Source organism: Pecten maximus, chromosome 1 (assembly GCF_902652985.1).
Source record: "Pecten maximus chromosome 1, xPecMax1.1, whole genome shotgun sequence".
Classification (NCBI taxonomy): Eukaryota; Metazoa; Mollusca; class Bivalvia; order Pectinida; family Pectinidae; genus Pecten; species Pecten maximus.
Genome location: NC_047015.1, coordinates 46,999,719 through 47,021,501, shown reverse-complemented (window position 1 = coordinate 47,021,501; position 21,783 = coordinate 46,999,719). Strand labels below are relative to the sequence as shown.

At 36.5% G+C, this 21,783-nt stretch overlaps 1 protein-coding gene across 1 annotated transcript; it reads right to left on the bottom strand.

The window, feature by feature from the left end:
- Positions 1-5,989: 5,989 nt before the first annotated feature.
- On the bottom strand, positions 5,990-19,790 carry LOC117335702 (forkhead box protein K2-like). The gene is made up of 8 exons (XM_033895872.1): positions 19,375-19,790; positions 16,526-16,729; positions 15,979-16,279; positions 14,969-15,162; positions 14,498-14,700; positions 11,788-11,976; positions 11,033-11,334; positions 5,990-10,601 (listed from the first exon to the last, which is right to left on the bottom strand). The coding sequence occupies exons 1-8, from the start codon at positions 19,731-19,733 to the stop codon at positions 10,473-10,475; spliced, it is 1,881 nt and encodes a 626-aa protein (XP_033751763.1). The 5' UTR covers positions 19,734-19,790; the 3' UTR covers positions 5,990-10,472.
- Between the last annotated feature and the right edge of the window lie 1,993 nt (positions 19,791-21,783).

Genomic DNA, 21,783 nt, shown 5'->3' with positions numbered 1-21,783 from the left:
GGTCTGTTTCCTGTTGCAGGTCACGTGATAGAAACGAGGGGCAATAACTCTGACCAAAATCAGGGATAAGATCATACCTGTAGGTTTAGATACAGTATATATTACGGAAGTGTGTCACTTGATCGTAAACATTCTGTTGTCTGTCATCTGCCATTCATTTAGAATTGAAATATATTTTAATGGATATTGTATTAAATTTCAACAAACTCTATAAAAAACATTTTTGTTTTGATAATTATCTTATTTTCTTTTCTTGTTTTGAAACATTTTGCTGAAAGGAAACACCACTTCTGAAAAATTATTTAACAAACGAGAGATCCAAGAGGGATCATCTTTGCTTTATTTTTTTATTTCTAACCCTATTAGATAGTGATGATAACGTGTTCTAAAATTCTTAAGTAACATCAATACGTCCTATAAAAGTGAGAGTGTAATTCAGTCTCCTCAAGAGAATAGCAAAGTGTATTAAGAAACATTTTTTTTGTCCCAATATTTAAAATGGCCACTGGAGGCCATCTTAATTATTGTTTAATCAGCCTAAATGTAAACGTAATTTAAATGTATTACAAATATAAAACTCACAATGTCGTAATGAACATGTATAGATCTCAAGTAATAGAGCTAAAACAAGCTCCAAAGTTCAAAAAAAAAAAAAAAATAGCAAAAAAGTATAGCAGTAAAGTAATAGTTATAGTAATAGTAGTAGTAGTAGTAGTAGTATTTTTTAGTTATGGTTCTTATCGGAAAACCTGTTTATAGTGACCAGTTGCAATAGCAACCATAATTTTGAGAAAAATAAAGTGGCATGCACATCTACACATGATAATTAATATTTGTGTGAAGTTTCATCGGAATTGGCCCATCAGTTTAGGAGGAGTTGTCCGGACAAAATGCGTCTACAGACGGACCGACGGACGGACAGACAACCTGATTCCAGTATACCCCCCCTAACTTCGTTGCGGGGGTATAATACATAAAAGTCAAAAATGTGATTTCCCTATATAAACTACAGTAAAGTTTACCCCCTCCCCAGGGGCAAACGTGAGACTCCTGGGTCATGAAATTTACAATTTTGGTAAAGCACCTTAAGACCCTTCCATTTATGAAGAGTGTTTGATTCCACCATATCTGAGAGTAGAGAAAAAGATTTTTGAAGTTTTAGTCAATTCGACCCTTTTTGGCCCCGCCCCTCAGGCCCTTGGGGGGTAGGGACCCTATAATTTACAATTTCGGTTGACCTTTAGCCATAGAAGCTTCCTGCCAAATTTCATTGAATTTTGGTTAAGGGGTTTTGAAGAAGTCGAAAATGTAAATTGTTTACGAACGCACGACGGACGACGGACAAAAGGGGATTAGAATAGGTCACTTGAGACTTTGTCTCAGGTGACCTAAAAACTTGGCAGCCCTTTATCCCAGCATGCTACAGACCCTATACTTACCCCCTTGGTTATTGAGAATTAGTTGCTAAACTGCAGTACCAAGGTATATGCTCACTTGCCCTTCAGAATCTTAACTGGTGGCTGGATGCTTTCTTCAAGTTCCATAATATTTGATATTTGGCATGTTCTTTTGAAAGAGTGGTAACTTGAAAGTTGTTAGCTGGATGGACTCACCAGATAAAACATAATTAATAAAGCCTGCCATCTTATAGATAACTTATGGAGTGAATGGAGATTAATTGAACATTACACTGCTTTGATGAATTGGTGTATACTGTATAGTGCTGTAGTTGTGCAAACACATACGGTTTGGGGGATCGGATGGTACAAACACCTGTCAAAAAATTATCTGGAGCATTGATGTGTAACATAAACCTTATGTCTATTTCTTGTTTAAAAGATGACCAATCTTCGAGGTAACGGCACAGAAATTAATAGTTCAAAAATTCTTCATGTGATATTCAGATCGAAATTTGATATTGATCCACTGCGCATGTGATTCAGGTCCACTAGCCATGCTATTTTAAACATTCTTAGAGGAATAATTTTGTGCACTATCAAGTGTTCCTATTTTGCATAAAATACCAAAATACTTCACTGAAATATTTTTATGAAATAGGAGGACATCACCAATTTTCTAAAGAGTAATTGCGCATTTCTGTAGTTGACCTTATAGGAAGTATGAAAGCTTAATTTTCTAACAAAAGGCCCAGAGGACCTGTATCGCTCACCTGGTTTCATGAGATATGAAACAAGAATGATGCTTAAGTATATTTGTCGCTGGTATTGCTATGTCAATATATATCATAAGCATTTTATATTGGTACATGTACATTGGTTTTATTTTAATACTAACAAGAGATCCCAGAGGGATCTTGGCGCCCACCATTGAATGATCTTTATAGGTTCCATGTCAGATTGATCTTTTCTCTACTTTTCCCTTCCTCTAAGTCTTACTTATCTGTGTAAATTCAGAAACAGCCCTCTAGTACTTTTCAAACAAGGGGAACCTATATATAAAATTACGATTTAGCAATAATGGCTGTCTGTTGTTTTCGGATTGGTCCCAAAATGCAACACCAGGGACCATGGGGAACCTACATATGAAATTTGAGAAAGATCCCTTCAGTACTTTCTCAGAAATAGCGATAACAAACTTCAATTGTCAAAATACAAGATGGCTGCCTGTCGGGCAGGTTGTTTTCTGACTGGTCTCAAAATCCAATATGCATAACTAGGCACCAAGGGGAGCCTACATATGAAATTTGAGAAAGATCCCTTCAGTACTTTCTCAGAAATAGCGATAACAAACTTCAATTGTCAAAATCCAAGATGGCTGCCTGTCGGCCATGTTGTTTTCCGATTGGTCTCAAAATGCAATATGCATAACTAGGCACCAAGGGGAATCTACAAATGAAATTTGAGAAAGATCCCTTCAGTACTTTCTCAGAAATAGCGATAACAAACTTCAATTGTCAAAATCCAAGATGGCTGCCTGTCGGCCATGTTGTTTTCCGATTGGTCTCAAAATCCAATATGCATAACTAGGCACCAAGGGGAGTACATATGAAATTTGAGAAAGATCCCTTCAGTACTTTCTCAGAAATAGCGATAACAAACTTCAATTGTCAAAATCCAAGATGGCTGCCTGTCGGCCATGTTGTTTTCCGATTGGTCTCAAAATGCAATATGCATAACTAGGCACCAAGGGCAGCCTACATATGAAATTTGAGAAAGATCCCTTCAGTACTTTCTCAGAAATAGCGATAACAAACTTCAATTGTCAAAATCCAAGATGGCTGCCTGTCGGCCATGTTGTTTTCCGATTGGTCTCAAAATGCAATATGCATAACTAGGCACCAAGGGGAGCCTACATATGAAATTTGAGAAAGATCCCTTCAGTACTTTCTCAGAAATAGCGATAACAAACTTCAATTGTCAAAATCCAAGATGGCTGCCTGTCGGCCATGTTGTTTTCCGATTGGTCTCAAAATGCAATATGCATAACTAGGCACCAAGGGGAGCCTTCATATGAAATTTGAGAAAGATCCCTTCAGTACTTTCTCAGAAATAGCGATAACAAACTTCAATTGTCAAAATCCAAGATGGCTGCCTGTCGGCCATGTTGTTTTCCGATTGGTCTCAAAATCCAATATGCATAACTAGGCACCAAGGGCAGCCTACATATGAAATTTGAGAAAGATCCCTTCAGTACTTTCTCAGAAATAGCGATAACAAACTTCAATTGTCAAAATCCAAGATGGCTGCCTGTCGGCCATGTTGTTTTCCGATTGGTCTCAAAATGCAATATGCATAACTAGGCACCAAGGTGAGCCTATATATGAAATTTGAGAAAGATCCCTTCAGTACTTTCTGAGGATTAGCGATAACAAGAATTGTTTACGGACGGACGGAGGGACGGACGGACGGACGGACGACGGACCAAGGACGCAGGGCGATTTGAATAGCCCACCATCTGATGATGGTGGGCTAAAAATGCCAAAAAGTGCATTAATCCATGAAATGAAATTGACTTTTGGCGCGACCCCATAGGGATGCTACCTCACAAATGTGAGTGATATACATTGCTTAGTTTCAGATAAGAACTTGTTTAGACCAATTGACAACTTTTGACCCTGCCCTCTGCCCCCTGGGGGGTCAGCTCCTTCCTTTATACAATTTTGAATCCCTACCCCAATAGGATGCTACCAGTCAAACCATTGCTAAGTTTCAGAGAATAAGTTGTTTAAATCAAATTAGCCAAATTGACCCCTTTTGGCCCCACCCCTCAGCCCCCAGGCGGTCCGGGTAAACCCCAACATTTGTACAATTTTGAATCCCCACCCCATAACCATGCTACCATACAACTGTGAGTAATATTCATTGCTTAGGTTCAGAGAAGAAGTTGTTTAAAGAAATTGACCAATTTTGGCCCCGCCCCTCAGGCTCTTGGGGGGTCAGCCCCAACATTTGTACAATTTTGAATCCCCGCCCCATAGAGATGCTACCAGGAAAATATGAGCGATATCCATTGCTTAGTTTCAGAGCAGAAGTCGTTTATATCAATTCTGCAAAACTGACCCCTTTTGGCCCCACCCCTCAGCCCCCAGGGGGTCGGCCCCGTCATTTGTACAATTTCAAATTCCTACCCCAAGGTGATGCTACCAGTAAAATATGAGAGATATCCATTGTTTGGTTCCAGGGAAGAAGTCAATTATATGAATATAGCCCTATTGACCACATTTGCCCCCCGCCTCTCAGGCCCCTGGGGGGTCAGCCCCATCATTTGTACAATTTTGAATCCCCACCCCATAATGATGCTGCCAGGCAAATATGAGCGATAGCCATTGCTTGGTTTCAGAGAAGAAGTCATTTATATCAATATAGCCAGATTGACCACATTTGGCCCCGCCCCTCAGGCCCCTGGGGGGTCAGCCCCATCATTTGTACAATTTTGAATCCCCACCCCATAGTGATGCTACCAGGCAAATATGAGCGACAGGCATTGCTCGGTTTCGGAGAAGTCGTTTTTATCAATATAGCCCAATTGACCACATTCGGCCCCACCCCTCAGGCCCCTGGGGGGTCAGCCCCATCATTTGTACAATTTTGAATCCCTAACCCATAATGATGCTACCAGGCAAATATGAGCGATAGCCATTGCTTGGTTTCAGAGAAGAAGTCATTTATATCAATATAGCCAGATTGACCACATTTGGCCCCGCCCCTCAGGCCCCTGGGGGGTCAGCCCCATCATTTGTACAATTTTGAGTCCCCACCCCATAGTGATGCTACCAGGCAAATATGAGTGATAGCCATTGCTTGGTTTCAGAGAAGAAGTTGTTTATATCAATAGCGCCAAAATGACCCCTTTTGGCCCCGCCCCAGAGGCCCCCAGGGGGTCAGCCCCATCATTTGTACAATTTTGAGTTCCCTACTCATAGGGATGCTTCTGACCAAATTTGTTCAAATTCCGATCAGCGGTTATGAAGAAGAAGTCAAATAAGTCAATTGTTGACGGACGGACGGACGCCAAGGTATGGCATAAGCTCACCTTGGTCCTTTCGGACCAGGTGAGCTAGTAAATGTATTTATCTAAATGATGTTTTTCGTGTGCATATTTCCAAAGCAGCACCTAAGAATTTGTGAGATACCCTGCTGGATAAATTATCAGAGTGAACTCTTTCAAGATGGCCATGCAATAGCCCTTAAACAAGCCCGTCACAGCAAATATTTTTGCTTTCAATTTTTTCAAAGAAATATTGATTTAAATCATAAAAGGTTAACAGTATGTATTAAGCTTTATGTTAACATATATAACTACTTGTTTACCAAACAGAATGCAGATATGGCTGAAACACTCGGGTACATGGCAATATAAGAATGCTAAGACATGGCTAGAGCCTTACCTATAGGCTTTGGCCCATATTTCATACACATTCTCATGTTGTATAAACAGGTCTGATCCATATCATAAACATTCTCATATTGTAAGTTGCACCTGTGGTTGAACCAAGACAGCCTTCAAATGAGACCAAACAAATCATAGAATGGATTAAAACAACATGTTTATTACACATGCCAAGATAGCCCTGGCAGAAGTAACGGACAATGCCATCTGTATAGAAAACATGCTACACTTAAACAAATCACGGACAGTTCTATCCATGTATAATGTACACATGAAATCATGAGTGACGAGCGACAGAAAACAAGCGAAATGTACAAATTGTTTCATCAGGAGGTATTTCCCTACAAAATACACCAGATATAAGGAACCGACAAACCATACTCTTCTACTAGCACACAAATGACAATAAATACTGAACCAGGACGGGTGGGCTTCGTATTTACAGCTCTTCCCAAGGTGTTACTACCTCGCACTGTGGCTAGTTGTGTACTGGATAGCGCAACATTGTATCGAGATAGACCTGAACAAACAATATACAATAGGAGCAAGTAAGAGCAAGATGTCACAAAATACTGTACTGCAAAAATGGTTAAAAACCTACACATACATAAGACAATGTATGTAAAAATACACTTCAATGACATCCCTTTCGCTAATTCAGCTCCATTTTTCTGGGACTTGCCAAGATACAACATTCTTTAGCTGTTTTTTTTTTTTAAACATACCTAGTATATACATTGTACCTAAAAGGAGGCAACCACAGAGTTAAAATATAGACAGCAAATGTTACTAAAACATTCTTTGGAATTTCTTCTAAATACATGAGAAACCCCTAATTAACATATTGGTATTTCAGAAGTAAGAAACGACCAACGATAACATATTCAACAGAGCAGAGACAACTTAAATATATTTCATGCATCTAAAATGTCTCCCATCTTTCACACAATCCTAATACACACACATTTACATAAACAGACTAAAACAAACTTTGGATGCAAAATTTTTTGAGAGAAAACAAATTTGCACTGATAATCTTTTAATACTGAATCCCGATGTGTTGTAAGAATTCAATCTTTTCTGACAATGCTCCTACAGTAGATCTTGCTCTGAAATACTACCTACCCCTAGCTGCCATATTGTCAGTATATATGTAATATATACATCAATGCTTTAGATTACAATGTGTGTAGATTTTGAACACTACACAAGTACTAAAGAAATTTTGCCACCTCTTTTTACTCCAGACACCAATAAAACCCAATAGCTCAATTAAGACTAGAAGATATAGCTGCAAATGTTGATACATCTCATGCCAGAGCTATAATTCTATAAACCCCAACATGTTTTTATGTCCGATACAATTGTCACAAAAACCAGAAAAAAAGCTTTTATCAACATAGTAGTTTTTCATTTTTAATGTTTCTTTTTACATGAGAACTTGATTCAACCCCAAACAGAACAAACTACCAAGAGATATATATTTTACCACATAGAGGTATTGGGCTTAGCTCTAGAAGATGAAGAAAAGGGCCTAGTCAAGGTTCAGGCATCAAATTTTACATCTGAATTTTTTCGCAAACCTTCTGCAACACTCTTTTCATGTCTCCCCAACCTCTTACATTGGATATTCATCACAATGTACACAGTAGTGTTCACTGAATTAACATAACCTAGATCATATTTGGAAAGACTAGAAATAAACTGAAAGCAGAAGTTTCAAAGAATATTTTTTTGAAGATATCCTTCTAATACTTTATCTTTTAAATCCGTTCCTTTTGATGCACTTTGTAGCCAATACTAGTAATGCTATTCCCAAAAACACTATCAAATGTTGGATAATATAATAGCACATGTGATGGTTGAAGAAATGAAAATTTAATGTGACTAATTCCAACAAAAGATAATGTATTTTCTTTAAACTATCTAGGGAACAATTTGTCTTGAGCTGCCTGCAAAACTGAAATTTTTATTATTTTTTTATGAATAAGATACAATAATAATTAAAAATCTGAAGATGGAAGAGGACTACATATGAAATAAAAAGAAGTCTAGAACAAAATCTTTTTCTTTTATAAAAGAAAAAGGATAATTTCTATAAAAAGAACAAAACAAACTCACCCAGACTACAAAAATTCTCATCCACAACTTAACTCCTCACAAAGAATTATTGGTATCCAAACATATTTAACAAGAAGCACTATTTTGACAATATTATATATATATAAATATATATACTTCACAGGGTCCTTTCTCTTGGAGGACATCTCTGCTTATTGCTGGTTACAATAAATCAGGAAATGCACGTCCAATATATATATATATAGATTTATATATATATATATATACATAGTATTCAATAACATATATTTAACTAAACATTTAAAAAATATGTTTTCAACAGCATTTTTTTGTTTCTTTGATTATTAAACCATTTCCCCTGCAGAACTGTTACTCCAGCAAAACTTTCTAGAAGAAATTAAAATTTGATAATTCTAATTTGTAATATTAGCAACACCTGATTTAGATTTAATCTATTTTAAAATTTTCCTCTGAAAACATTCTCCTTTGTGTTTGACAACACAGCTGTGTTCCATACATAAATTTGTACATCACAATATCGCAAAAGCTATACACAAAGTATAAATACATTTTTTTCTTCGAAACAATCATTTTCATATTTTCTTAGATTTCCATCAGCAAGATAACATCTTTTATTTACATATTTGTCTGATGTATTTTGTGAAGAGGAAATTAAAACACTGGAGCATCTATAATACAATACACAGTAGGAGAGTGAAATGTAAGTGATTTACATTGAAATGAAACCCAATTTCTGCCTCCGTCAGACGGTACATTAAAATACTTATAGCAGAAAAAAGGTACAAAATAAAGTTATGTTAGAACAATATTGACTGTCAAATAGATCTATATTTATAGTACATAACTATAATCATGATTTCATATTAACAAGTTCAATCATGATTTATTTCAATCATCATCCAATGATTTAGTTATCACTCAATGTAGTTCCAAGATGATTTAGTTCCAATAACAATTTGATTCAATTATTACTGACAATAAAAATGTCTATCAGAACTTGATGTACTGAACAATCACTATCTTATTAGAGCATAATTCTATACCAAATGTATCAACTTCAACAATTTCAATGAGTGTTTTGTTTGCTGGCTGTACAGACACAAAAGTACCAATCTAGAAGTCTCATTTTACTTCTGTTGTAGTAACAAATCATTATCAAATTATTTAATCATTTAACTAATTTAAGACACAATGACTCTCAAGATATTGATAATTTCACATTTCCTGTCAGAAATTTTCAGAAGCATGGGTTTAAGACATCAATGACATCATCAGTGGTGAAGAACTATTGTAATGAATTTTATTCCTTTCTGTGCATTCACCTAATTTTAGCAAAATGTGTTGTATCCACTTGCCTTGACCCGTATTGTATTTTTTTATGGAATTTTCAAGAACATATTTTGGAAATTGACAACTTTATTATGACAGATATCAAGACTGGGTATTTTGAAGAAATGGACAGAAACATTATAATCTGATACAATAGAAATATTTGCTTTTGGGCAATTTGCTATTATTAAGGGAGGGAAATGTATGCTTGGACAATTTCAAACAGAAAATTGATTACACTAAACAGTTTATTCAATACGTAAATTTTACCATAGTAGTTTTAAAATTGTAAAGTATAGAGAGCAATCTCATCCACACAATATGATTTCAGTGTCAGTCCTCTTAATGTAATGAAACTACCAACTGTGATAATGAACAGTGAATAAAATGAATATAATGTGTGATTACAATCAATGACCGATGTTTCCTGATCGTGAACAGCATCTTTAAATATTGATATTCATTTTCATAAAGTCCCCTCTCTTTGTCCATCACTCTAGGTACATTTTGTTCAGTGTAATACTTCTGCACAGTAACAGGTTAATGGTCTGTCTGGTGATATCATAGCAACAAAATCATGAACAGATTACAGAAATGAGAGTGCCCTTAGTTTATTATGCCATTGTAATCTTTTAAAACAGTTTTCTACGTAGTCAAGAAGTCAGCAGTAAATAAGGTGTTATTTATTCAAGACAAAATGTTGATGTCTTGTAGTATTTATTGAAGACTGATTTATTCTGAACATTTCAATTTACAATTTACAAGAAATTCTTAACTGTGGACATACATAGCTTATGAAATCAGATCCACATCAAACACTGAACCAAGTTTACTTTACAGACTATAAAAAATAATTTGATACAAGATGAATTGTGTTTTTTACACCATAATTTTTCCAACGTATAAATCTAATCATACAACATTATCGTTTAAAACAATATTCTGAATCATAGAAGTTTCTTGGATGTTTAATTCCTTATGTTTAATTCCCGAATTAAATGTTCTAGAAAGCAATAGTGTCAGAATTACTGGAACAGAAAAAAAGGATATATTCTAAAACAAAAATATTCAGAATTGTTTTAGGGATTATCAGAGACCTTAATAAGGAGAGTTCATTGCATGTCACTTCTAAAGGGCTATATTCCACAGATGAACTTCACCAGGTTGTGTTTCATTCACGACTCCCTCCCTCACTCTTTCTCCTCTTTTATCTCAAGTTTCACAGTTTTCGCCTCCTTTTCCACCCCATCTTCGTCACGATAGTCTTCTAATGGCCGCTTTGATGCCATTGAAACCGGTACATTGGACAGTGTGGTAACCTAAAGAAAGGAACATGTAATATTCAAATCTGCACCAGGATTTCAGGAACTAAGCATGCAACAGTATTAAAGAATTCTGAGAATAACAGAAAAAATCACAGAAAGGCAGCAATATGCAGTATTTTACTGTTTACAACTGTATGGCCAATCATCTTTATCATCAGGTATGTGTAAAGCAGCTTCCATCATGTTGACTTTAAAAGTCTACAGAGAAGATTAACCATCCTCATCCCCATTTCCTAGATTAATCCACTGACTGACATAAAGAGGCAGAAGTCCAAAACATTAGCTTCATGTTCACCTATATTAAAGGACTATTAGCAGGAGAGATGCAGCAAAGATCCCACAGGAAATTATTTTTTTTGTTTAAATTTTTTTTGTTTGGGGGGGGGGGGGGGCTAATGGACTGTAAAATCTCAAACCAGACTCACCAGGAGCTGAGGCTGTGACATCGCTGCCTGCTGTTGTGAGGCGGATGTTGTCACCAGCTGCATACCAGCCTGAGGGATGATGGCGATTCCGGGACGCTGGACCGTTGAGAAGGTGCTGATGCTGGGCTGTGACAAGATGGCTGTGGTTGGCAGGCCGTTGCCTTGGTGTGTTGCCAAGGACGATAGTTGCTGCTGCTGCTGACTTGTCAAGCCCGGTATGGAAGCAGTTGTATTACGCACTAATGTGACAGGTTTAATTGTTGCCTGGCCCCCAGCCGTTACAACAGCTTGAATTTTATCTGCTGAGAAATGTATATATTTGTGTAACAAAAGTGGAATATGCAAAAGAAAAGCAAACATAACTTCAAAGAAATCAAAACAAAATACATGTTTAGTGATCACTGTATTGTTGAAAAGCTACACAGAAAACTACTTATGTTTCTTGGTTCTATTTCAGCAGTTCAGTTTTGGTCAGGCCCGGTAATCTTCCTCCATGTTAACTTTACCAATACTTGTATTTGTATTAGACAGGGAAGAACAGACTAGACAGAGGTAAATGATTTAGCCTTTTCAAATCCCCATTGAAAATGTAATTCTTGCATAATACACAAACATTTTTGCTTTACATCTTTCCATCTATGGAGATTTGGGTTAGTTTGGTTAAAATTTGTTTAAATGTCCTATTAACAGCCAGGGTCAAAAACTAAATCTATGGAGAAAATATTTGGCTGTATGAAGCTATTATAGCATTATACCTAGTGCCCCATGTTCCTTCTTGATTTCCATGTGTGTCCCATTGGTAAGCCCGCTATTTGTATGACCTGCAGGACCATTGAGGACGAGTTGTGTGGCATTGGTTACTATCACTTTTGGCTTCGTAATCATGGTTGGTAACTGATGAACTGCTGAAGTACCTGATGAACTCAGCGTTGTAGTTATGTTGACTGCAATGAAAAAAGAATACAAATAACAGTTTTAGTTATTGATCATTACCATGTAATTTATATAATAGTCAATTAAAAGACATACATTATATTTTTGAACTGACTTAATTTATTGGTCACTTCTCAAAATTTAATCCAATCTACCTTTTTTTTTATTACCATTTAGACCGTCATTAATAATTCTGGCTCTACTCCAATCAATAACAACACTCTTTAAAACTGGACATGAATTAATGTGGATTTCATCATAATATAACATACACTTGTTAACATATCACTTTACACAACGCAAGTGGAAAAAGTTGAGGTTGAGTTTGATCAGTATAGGTGACAGGCACCAGGCTTCCAGCGTCTCCCTGATCTCTTATCGGCTAGCAAAGTGAAACACATTAGCTCCAATGTCAGTTATACATGTATTTAAGTTGATTTTTCATGCTCTTTCCCGATTGGATGATGCTTTGGAAATTTGTTCCTCGTCAAACTGAACTCATTGGTTTTTCACTTTCCACTGTGCTCTATATTCATGAAACAGGTCAATGTCAAGGTCATAGGATATGCACGTCGACAACACAAGTACATTGGTAAGTTAATATACAGGACCAAACTTAATATAATGTTGTTTGCATTTCCTGGCAAAATTAGGTTAGTGAAAAACCATAGTAACTGTTCCATCAATTCATAAGCATTTTGCCCTTCTTTTGGCTTTTAAAGCAGTTGATCCTTTCCAAGATTACCAAGGAGGGAGTGTTACTTTTTCCAGCTTTTCAAACAATCACTTCGCAGATGTATTTTCTTTGATCATGCAAGACAGACCATCAAATTTTGACTTAAAGGACCTTGAATTTGGTTCAATGTCATTTGTTTCCTGAACTTAGTGGGGCTCCATCATAGGACCCTTCCATCCCAATATGATTCTTGGCCTTTAAGTTAACCAGAAGAAGTCATTTGAATGTTTTTAATGATTTGACCCTGCAACCTTGAATATGTGTCAAGGTCATTTCTGTTCTCAAACTTTGTGGGACTCCATTCCAGGAACCGACCAACCTCATCCAAAAAGAAACGTATCAGCCAAATATCAATACTCTAGTTCTCTTGGTTAGTGAGAAGTTGTTTAAAATGTTGTAACAAATTTGACCCCTGTGACCTTGAATATGGGTCAAGATAATTTAACTTCATCGACTTGGTCAAGCTTCATCTAAGGAATTTACCTGACAAATATCATGAATCTAGATCTCTATGAATGAGTCAAGGTCATTTCTGTTTGCAAACTTTTATCGGGTCACATCCAAGGAACTTATCAGCTAAATATCATGACACAGGGAGTCTTAGTTTAGTGAGAAGAAGTCTTTTAAAGAAATTTGACCCTGCATCTTTGAATATCAAGGTCATTTCTTTTTTCTAACACTTGTTGGGCCTCATCTAAGGAACCTATCAGCCAAATATGACTCTGAGAGTCTTGATTAGTGGAAAGAAGTTGAGTAAACGGAAAGACGCTGGACCATAGATGACAGGCAAGGTGAGCTAATAATGAACATGTGTCACCATATTGACAGACTCTATAATCATATTTGCATATTGATAACAATGTGCTTGACCCTCACAAGTGCATGGATGGCATGTCGTACATCTGTACCATGCATGAAAGATTAAACTCATTCTTTTTCTTAAATATCAAACTGAGGCCATGTAATATAAAAGTATGAACAAGATATTTCTGATGTCGCTTATTTCAATTTGTGTTCTGAGTGGATATATTAGAAAAAGTACTCTTCCAGTTCTGCAACACACAAGTGTACAGATAAAATACATCACAGCTTGGATATTTTTCAAAAATTAAACTCAATCTTCCTATCTTGATGAATTATAACCTACAAACAGACATTGTATGAAGACATTTAACCTTGTTCGCATAAAACAATAGTATCTACACACGTGTACCTGAATTGCCACCTATTGTACACAAATGAAATTCTTCATTATTCTGCCTATTCTCCAGATTTCAACAAGAAACAGCATACACATGTATTTTATGGTAAAATAGCGACATATCTTGTGATGCAACTTACTTGTTAAACATTTTAAGACATTTTTTGAGGAAATTTGTATATTGTACTTGATTACAGCTTTATCGTAAACCGTCCCAAATTCCTTTTGATTATCGGTAGCTTCAGAATCAATTATCTCACAAAAGTAACCTAATATTTGTAGGAAATTGTCAGCCTAGAATGTTTCCACTTGCATTGTGCCAGCAGTAAATATGTCATAGATTACTTTTAATCATATTCAGCAAAGATCTTTACTCCATGCCAATATTGCATTCTCTCTCTCAACTGATATCAAATTTGAAATGCAATCTCCTTACTCTCTTCTCAATACATGTAACCCAACTCATCATGACACTAAGTATATATATCATGTTCCTTGGTTTGACAATCCATCATTTGGTGTCTTATTGAGAAAATCAGAAAATGGGAGTGAAAGAAGGTTCATATACCATAATTCTTTAAAAAAAAATTCAAACCTCCAGGTGAGCTTGGTGCTGACTGACTTATCCTACAGAGGTCTGCCGCTGTCTGGGCCGCCAGTATCTGAGGATGTGCGACTATGGTACCGGCGGGATGAATGTCTCCTTCATTTGGACCTTCAGGGATAGGACTTCCCTCTCTTGACATACTGTCTGGCGTGAAGTTTCCAGCCATGTGACTTGGTGAAGCTGGTGCTGACCTACACACCAAAGAAGGCAACATGACTTGACTGCAATTTCTTTCTTACAAGCCTCACATGATGCAGCAAACACATACAATTTTTTTTGTCAATAGTTATTCAACCCAGACTCTATGTATTTACATTACTTTCGGAGTACATGCAACCTGAATATACATTTAAAATCAAAGCAATATTCAGGTTTTAATTTTCAAGGTTAACCAACAACCATATCGTAATGAATAGCCTTTGTGCTGAAACTATATTTTAAGAAAATTTTCTCTTTTACCTTGTTGACAAACCGCCAAATGGTGTTCTAAAGCAAGGCACACCTCTCTGACGCCGTCTCCTAAATGCTTGTGCTGTAAGTTTAGCTTCTGAAGCTGGATCAATTCTCCAAAAGGACCCTTTCCCTGGTTCTTCTTGTGACCGAGGTACTTTTACAAAATATCTATTAAGTGATAGATTGTGCCTAATTGAATTCTGAAAAGAGAAAAAAACAAAATCTTTCAGCATTTTAATGAAATGGCTCCAGTTTCATATTGAACTGATTTTTCAAAATAAGTTAATAGAGTGTAGAACTTCATGGTCACATACATCTTCGCTAGCCAAGGCTTCTGATTATGTTACACTCCACGAACCCTTGGCAGATATAGGCGTCAGTTCTGGCCCTCTAGCGGAGATGTTTACAGACACACACGAAGGCTTGTGTCATTTCGATGAGATGTATGATCAATGACTTATATAAATTGATCAGACACTGTGAATGTGTCATCAAAGATGGTACGTCTCTGTATTTAGGTAAAATGCTATGACATAGTCGACAATGCAGTTCTGTACTATGTGCCGCAATTTTTGTTTACTGCTAAACCAAACCTGAATGTAAAACGCGATTTGATTGGGTGCCCTGGGATTCCAGGGCGCGACGGTTTGAACACGACTATATCCGCCAAGGGTTCGTGGAGTGTAACGTAATCAGAAGCCTTGGCTAGCGAAGATGGGTCACATATGGTGGTAGGATAGTTTCATCTTCTCGTCATTAATAGATGATACACATAAAATTTCTGAAGAAGCATTATAAACCACTACACCTATTTAAAAATTTTAACTTTTTGAAATGCAAAAAAAAGGACTCTTTATGCCAAATATATTATTCTCTCTTGCCATAATATTTTAAAATATTTAACCTCTGTTTCATCAGGGCTGGGAGAAGGAGTTAATAGCTTTTGGTTTCCTGTTTCTACCTTTGACAATTAGGAAATACTATTCATTAAGTTTATTTTCATGAATTATTCTTACCTGCCATCCTTTATCTGCTGTTCGGTAATAAGGATAATTTTTTGTAATATATGCATATATGCCACTGAGTGTTAACTGTTTGTCTTGAGCTGATGTGATAGCCTGTACAATTAACTGGGCGTATGAGTAAGGCGGTTTGGAGTCATCCCTTGGGCTACTGCTGGCACTATCTGTGGGGGTGGGAATACTGTCTCTCTCTTCCCTGGGATTAGCTTGTGCACTCAGTGCTGCCATCTGAATATCTGCAACAAAACTTGGCCTGGCTCCTCCTCGAGGACTTGTGGGACAAGAATTTGCAGCACTGGAATAAAAGCAATACATCATCAACTCTTTCTCCTTAATAAGCAGCTACTATGCAGTATGGTTAAATTTTACAATTTTCATTGGCTTTCCTGACAACAGCAGGCAAAAGGTTATAATAAGTATAAATGAAATTTTGTTTCAGATGAGCTAACTTATCTGTCCTTGGTGCCATAAACTATATATTTTCAGGTCTTTATGACTGGATTTGTATGGTGACACATGATGTTAAGTCTTCTCAACATACCTAATAGTTCCAGTAGGTGATGGACAGGGACTGAATGCATGCTCCACTGATTCAGGAATGTTGATTTTCAGTGGAGGCAAATTCTTTTTCTTAGGTGGAGATTCTGGTTGTGGCTGTGGTGGTGGTGGTTGGATGGGGGCATTATCTTCAATAAGTGCTTGAAATGCTATTCTGATATTTGTACTTGGAAACCGCAGCACACATCTGAAAGGAAAAAGGGAGATTAATTTCAGGATTTTGATATGTAAACTATACGCCTCGCGATCCATCCATCCATTTGAAGTTCGAGATTACACAAATTGATATCCAAATAATATGTGTGGGGCAAATTTTCATGACTTAAAGGACTCTGCTTAATTAGCATTTAAGTTCCCCCTCGTGTAATTTTTCCCATTTACAATATTTGACTGTGACCTTGAATGCAGACCAAGGTCATTCATTAGAACAAACTTGGTAGCCCTAGACCATGGCATGCCACAGAATCAATATCAGGTGCCACTCATGGTTATTGAGAAGAAGTTGTTAAAAGGAAAAAGTTGACACCGGGCAAGCAGACAGATTGCCTGCAGTGACAGTCGGATGGAGGATGGATGACGCACAACAGCATAAGCTCACTTGTCCTATGCGCAGGTGAGCTAATAACCATGATTGTGAAATTATGCTATAAAATGGCTACTGTGACTGCCATGTCAAAGATTTAACAAGTCCACTTGGTTAGGACTATCTCAGGATTATTCCTGCTGAATTACACTGGTGAAACTTGAAAAGAAGTTTAAAATAGGGGTTGTTCAGGGAACCCAAATTTGCACATTTCAAAATGGCTTCCATGACTGCCATATAGAAGTTTTTACCAGTCTCAGAAATAACAGTACATTGTCAGCTATCATTCATCAACATCTCTACCAATTTTATTTGATTTAGAATGTAATGTCCTATCAACAGCTAAGGTCATTAAAGGAGGCCCTCCCCTGTGTGCGAGATGCATGTGTGAGGTGTATGCGAGTGTATTTTGTGAGACTGCGATGTGTGTGTCTCTTCGTGATAGCATGTGACTGATGCCAACTAGTGCTACCTCACTGAAGCATAATGCCAAAGACACCCAGCAGGACACCCCACCTGCTCACATTATACTGACAACAGGTGAACCACTTTCATAAGACTGAGCGCTAAGTAGGAGTAGCAGCTACCATTTTTTTAATGACTCTGGTATGTCTCAGCTCAGGGACAAAACCCAAAGCCTTCCTCACCAGGGCGAACACACAATTACAGGCACAACGCTCACGTGAGGCAGTGTCAAGGGAGACTTTTCTTTTGTAACCCATTTCCTAGAATTGAAATGAAAGTAGATGCAACATCTAATGCTAAGATATGTTCACAGTTTCTTCTTAGGAAAAGAATTGATTCGCTGGAACTTATCAAGAGAAGAAGGAGTAGACTTCCGATTTTGCTGGACGTCTATTGGATTGCTGGTAAGCTTTTTCCGTATTCCTTGAACAGTGTCAACTTCAACGATCTGAATTTTATCAATGTTTTGATGTATGCATATTGCTGTATTTCAAAATTAAGTATTTCGTTCTTTGTTTGTTTATATTGATCAGTTATGAGAATATTTTGCCAATATGTTTAAATAAGACAAGTTCACATATACTCCATCTGTAAACAACGACCATGTGTGTAGTTTATGGGGCCCATGAAGTGTTGTAGCTTTGTTCTGTGACAAATTTCACGACAAAAGTAATTGCATGTTTTTTTATACACTGATGTCGCAAGGATTTCCCTAGTCAAGCATTCAGTCCAATGGTCATTTTAATGTCAGATCATGAATGAGCAACTTGAATTACCATAATACATGTGTGCAACTAGTTTTAGGTTATTTGGGAGTATAAGGCTTTTTTAATGTATAAAAAAATGCTTGCTAGAGAGCTGATTTGGACGGACTATCACTTTACTTGGTCCATGCCTATTATCATGACAAACATATTACCATGACATAATATGTTACAGGATATTAAAAATCAGTATTGATTAATATGTGACCAGCTTTTGTTTTCATGTGAATGCTATTTTATAACCATTACACAGAACATCAATCACTGAAAAAGACGCAATTCAAATGTTTGCAATGTTATTTGCAATTTTATGTCATGATAATAGGCATGGACCCTGTATATGATTTTTTTTTTTTATACAGATTTAAACCTATTTTAAACAGAATCATCTGTTAGAAATGCAAACATTGATTTAAATATCATGACAATTCCTTTTGGCAAAATATGTTGAAAAGTCCTTTGAAACATTTTTACAACATCATTTAATGTAACGTATGTGCAATGTCAGACATAGGTGAAAGATTGTTAATCTATTTAACCGGTCCGAGTTGTCTTCTTACCAATCCACGCATTATCGTTTACCATTTGTTTATGAATCTTATTCATGTGATGTCTTTTACAACGAACAAATGAATTGAAAACATTAAACACAAATGCGTTCATAGAACACTAACACATCACTGAAAATGCGTCAGAAACATCCGTACATTTTTTTAACAAAACATGAATTACGTAGAAAAACATAAACAAAATAAAGCAGCCATTTTGTTTACATAGCCGCCATGTTTATTCGAGCACATGGTAACATAAAAATGCTTATAATAACGAAATTGCACAAAATGTCAAATACAAATGTAGGTTATTTCGAATCTTCATGGGTAATTAGTATTCGACGCCAGGATAATAAGGTTGTGTATGTTATAGTTCGGGCAAAAAACGGGGTAGACACTAGACAGAAACCGATGGGGGCCTCAGAAGGGGAGTGACATTGTTTTGATAACAATCCACCACGCTACTTACGTCCTTGGCAGTTGCAGAGGGGGTGCTCCTTTCCTTTGAAATATTCCGTCAATAAATATACCATTTTTACCTCCACACCTCATGAAAAAATTAGGATGCTCGTAACAAATTTCTAAATGAACTCTAGATATGAAGCTCGAGTGTCCCATGTTTACGTCTACTTCTCCCTTACTGCTATTCCGACCTATCGTGACGCGAGCTTGCCGCATCAAATATTCAAAGTCTCTTCCTTCTAATCGGGCAATAGCAGGTTCCTTGGGTTCTGGAGTCCATCCTACTCTTGCAGGACTGGCCGGTGCAGACTTAAGGGCTAACAATGCCCAAGCGTCATTGTCCGAAGGCTGTTGAACAGCAGACATCACGAGGCGTCCAACGCTCCAAAATGGCAGATCGCAGAGGAAAAACAACGTACCTCGTCCCTGGGTGTTTACATCACAAATTTTCCCACAGTGCACCGCGATAAAATTATTTTATGGTCTGGTGAGAACGAGGTAGATGTGCACTGCAAAGCAAGCAACCACATGAAAACCAATACATATTAAGAAGCGAATCACAATAGATTTGTACGAATTTAAGATTTGCATAAAAAAACAAATGTCTATTTATAATGACTTTTTATTTCACGTTAACTCAATGTCAAAGAGATATTGATACGTTTTTTTTTCAAGGCGGAAATAAGAGGATCTTACATGACCATGAGTGGCCAAATTATGTCAAAGATATGCCACGAGTGGCACTATTGCAAATCAAATTGTCACTTATTCACGGAGCAACGTTGATTCAGGACTTAACCAAATCATATAAGATATCTTACAAAGAAATGTTTATGATACATATATAAGGTTATCATATCTTTCATGACATACATTATACATAATTATGTATGTATTAATTGTATAAGATAACATATCAAATATACATGTAAGATATGTTATAAAAATATCATGAGATATCTCATATACATATATCATACATAATTTGTTAAAATATTGGTCAACTCTGCTCCGCGAATAAATGGCAGCTTGGCTTGTCATATGACACAAAATTATTTATTGAACGAGTTTAATGCATTTCATATGACATAACCACGAGGATTCTGTTTACCATAACTATATACATGTACTATTTACAGAATATATAAGCAAACAGTTTTCAATTTTCGTTACTATATAAGCATAATTAAGACAGGCAAATCCGCGGCTCTTATGGGACGTTTCTATGGGTGGCGGTCCGTGCCAATAACGGCATAACGTACGTAACGCGTTAAAAAAGTAACGCGTTAAAATGCAGAAGTAATCCGTTAAAATGCAAATATAACGCGTTAAAATGCTAAAGTAACGCGTTAAAATGCGAAAGTAACGCGTTCAAATGCAAAAGTAACGCGTTAAAACCAAAAGTAACGCGTTCAAATGCAAAAGTAACGCGTTAAAACCAAAAGTAACGCGTTCAAATGCAAAGGTAACGCGTTAAAATGCAAAAGTAACGCGTTAAAACCAAAAGTGTTACTTTTGTAAATGTAGTAACCAATCAGGAACGTCAATACAAAGTTTCTGAAACTGGTCAAGAGTTTTCAAGATAAAAAAACCCCCACCATCATCATCTATACAGGACAATGGCGGAAAGTGAAACAGAACACGTTGAATTAACCACTCTGTGGCGCATTGGATAACCTTACTTACACTAGTTCAGGGTTACCATCTCATAAACGGCCAGCTAACTTATACTTACAACCACAGGTCAATTGGGTCTCTAAAATGAAACCTATTTATTGGGATCTACTAGAAAAAACAGTGATATGAGCAGAACTTTTTGCTAAGTTATGTACATCTTGATGATTAGATTCCATGTATCTTATATACCATGTATACCTATATACCATGTATACCATGTATACATATATACCATGTACACCTATATACCATGTATACCTATATACCATGTATACCACGTATACCTATATACCATGTATACCTATATACCATCTACACCTATATACCATGTATCCCTATATACCATGTATACCTATATACCATGTATCCCTATATACCATGTATACCTATATACCATGTTTACCTATATACCATGTACACCTATATACCATGTACACCTATATACCACGTATAGCTATATACCATGTATAGCTAAATACCATGTATACCTATATACCATGTATACCTATATACCATGGATACCTATATACCACGTATACCTATATACCATGTACACCTATATACCATGTACACTTATATACCATGTATACCTATATACCATGTACACTTATATACCATGTATACCTATATACCATGTTTACCTATATACCATGCATACCTATATACCATGTATACCTATATACCATGTTTACCTATATACATGAGTTCTAGAACGAGCGATTAGTGATATAAAAGTTGT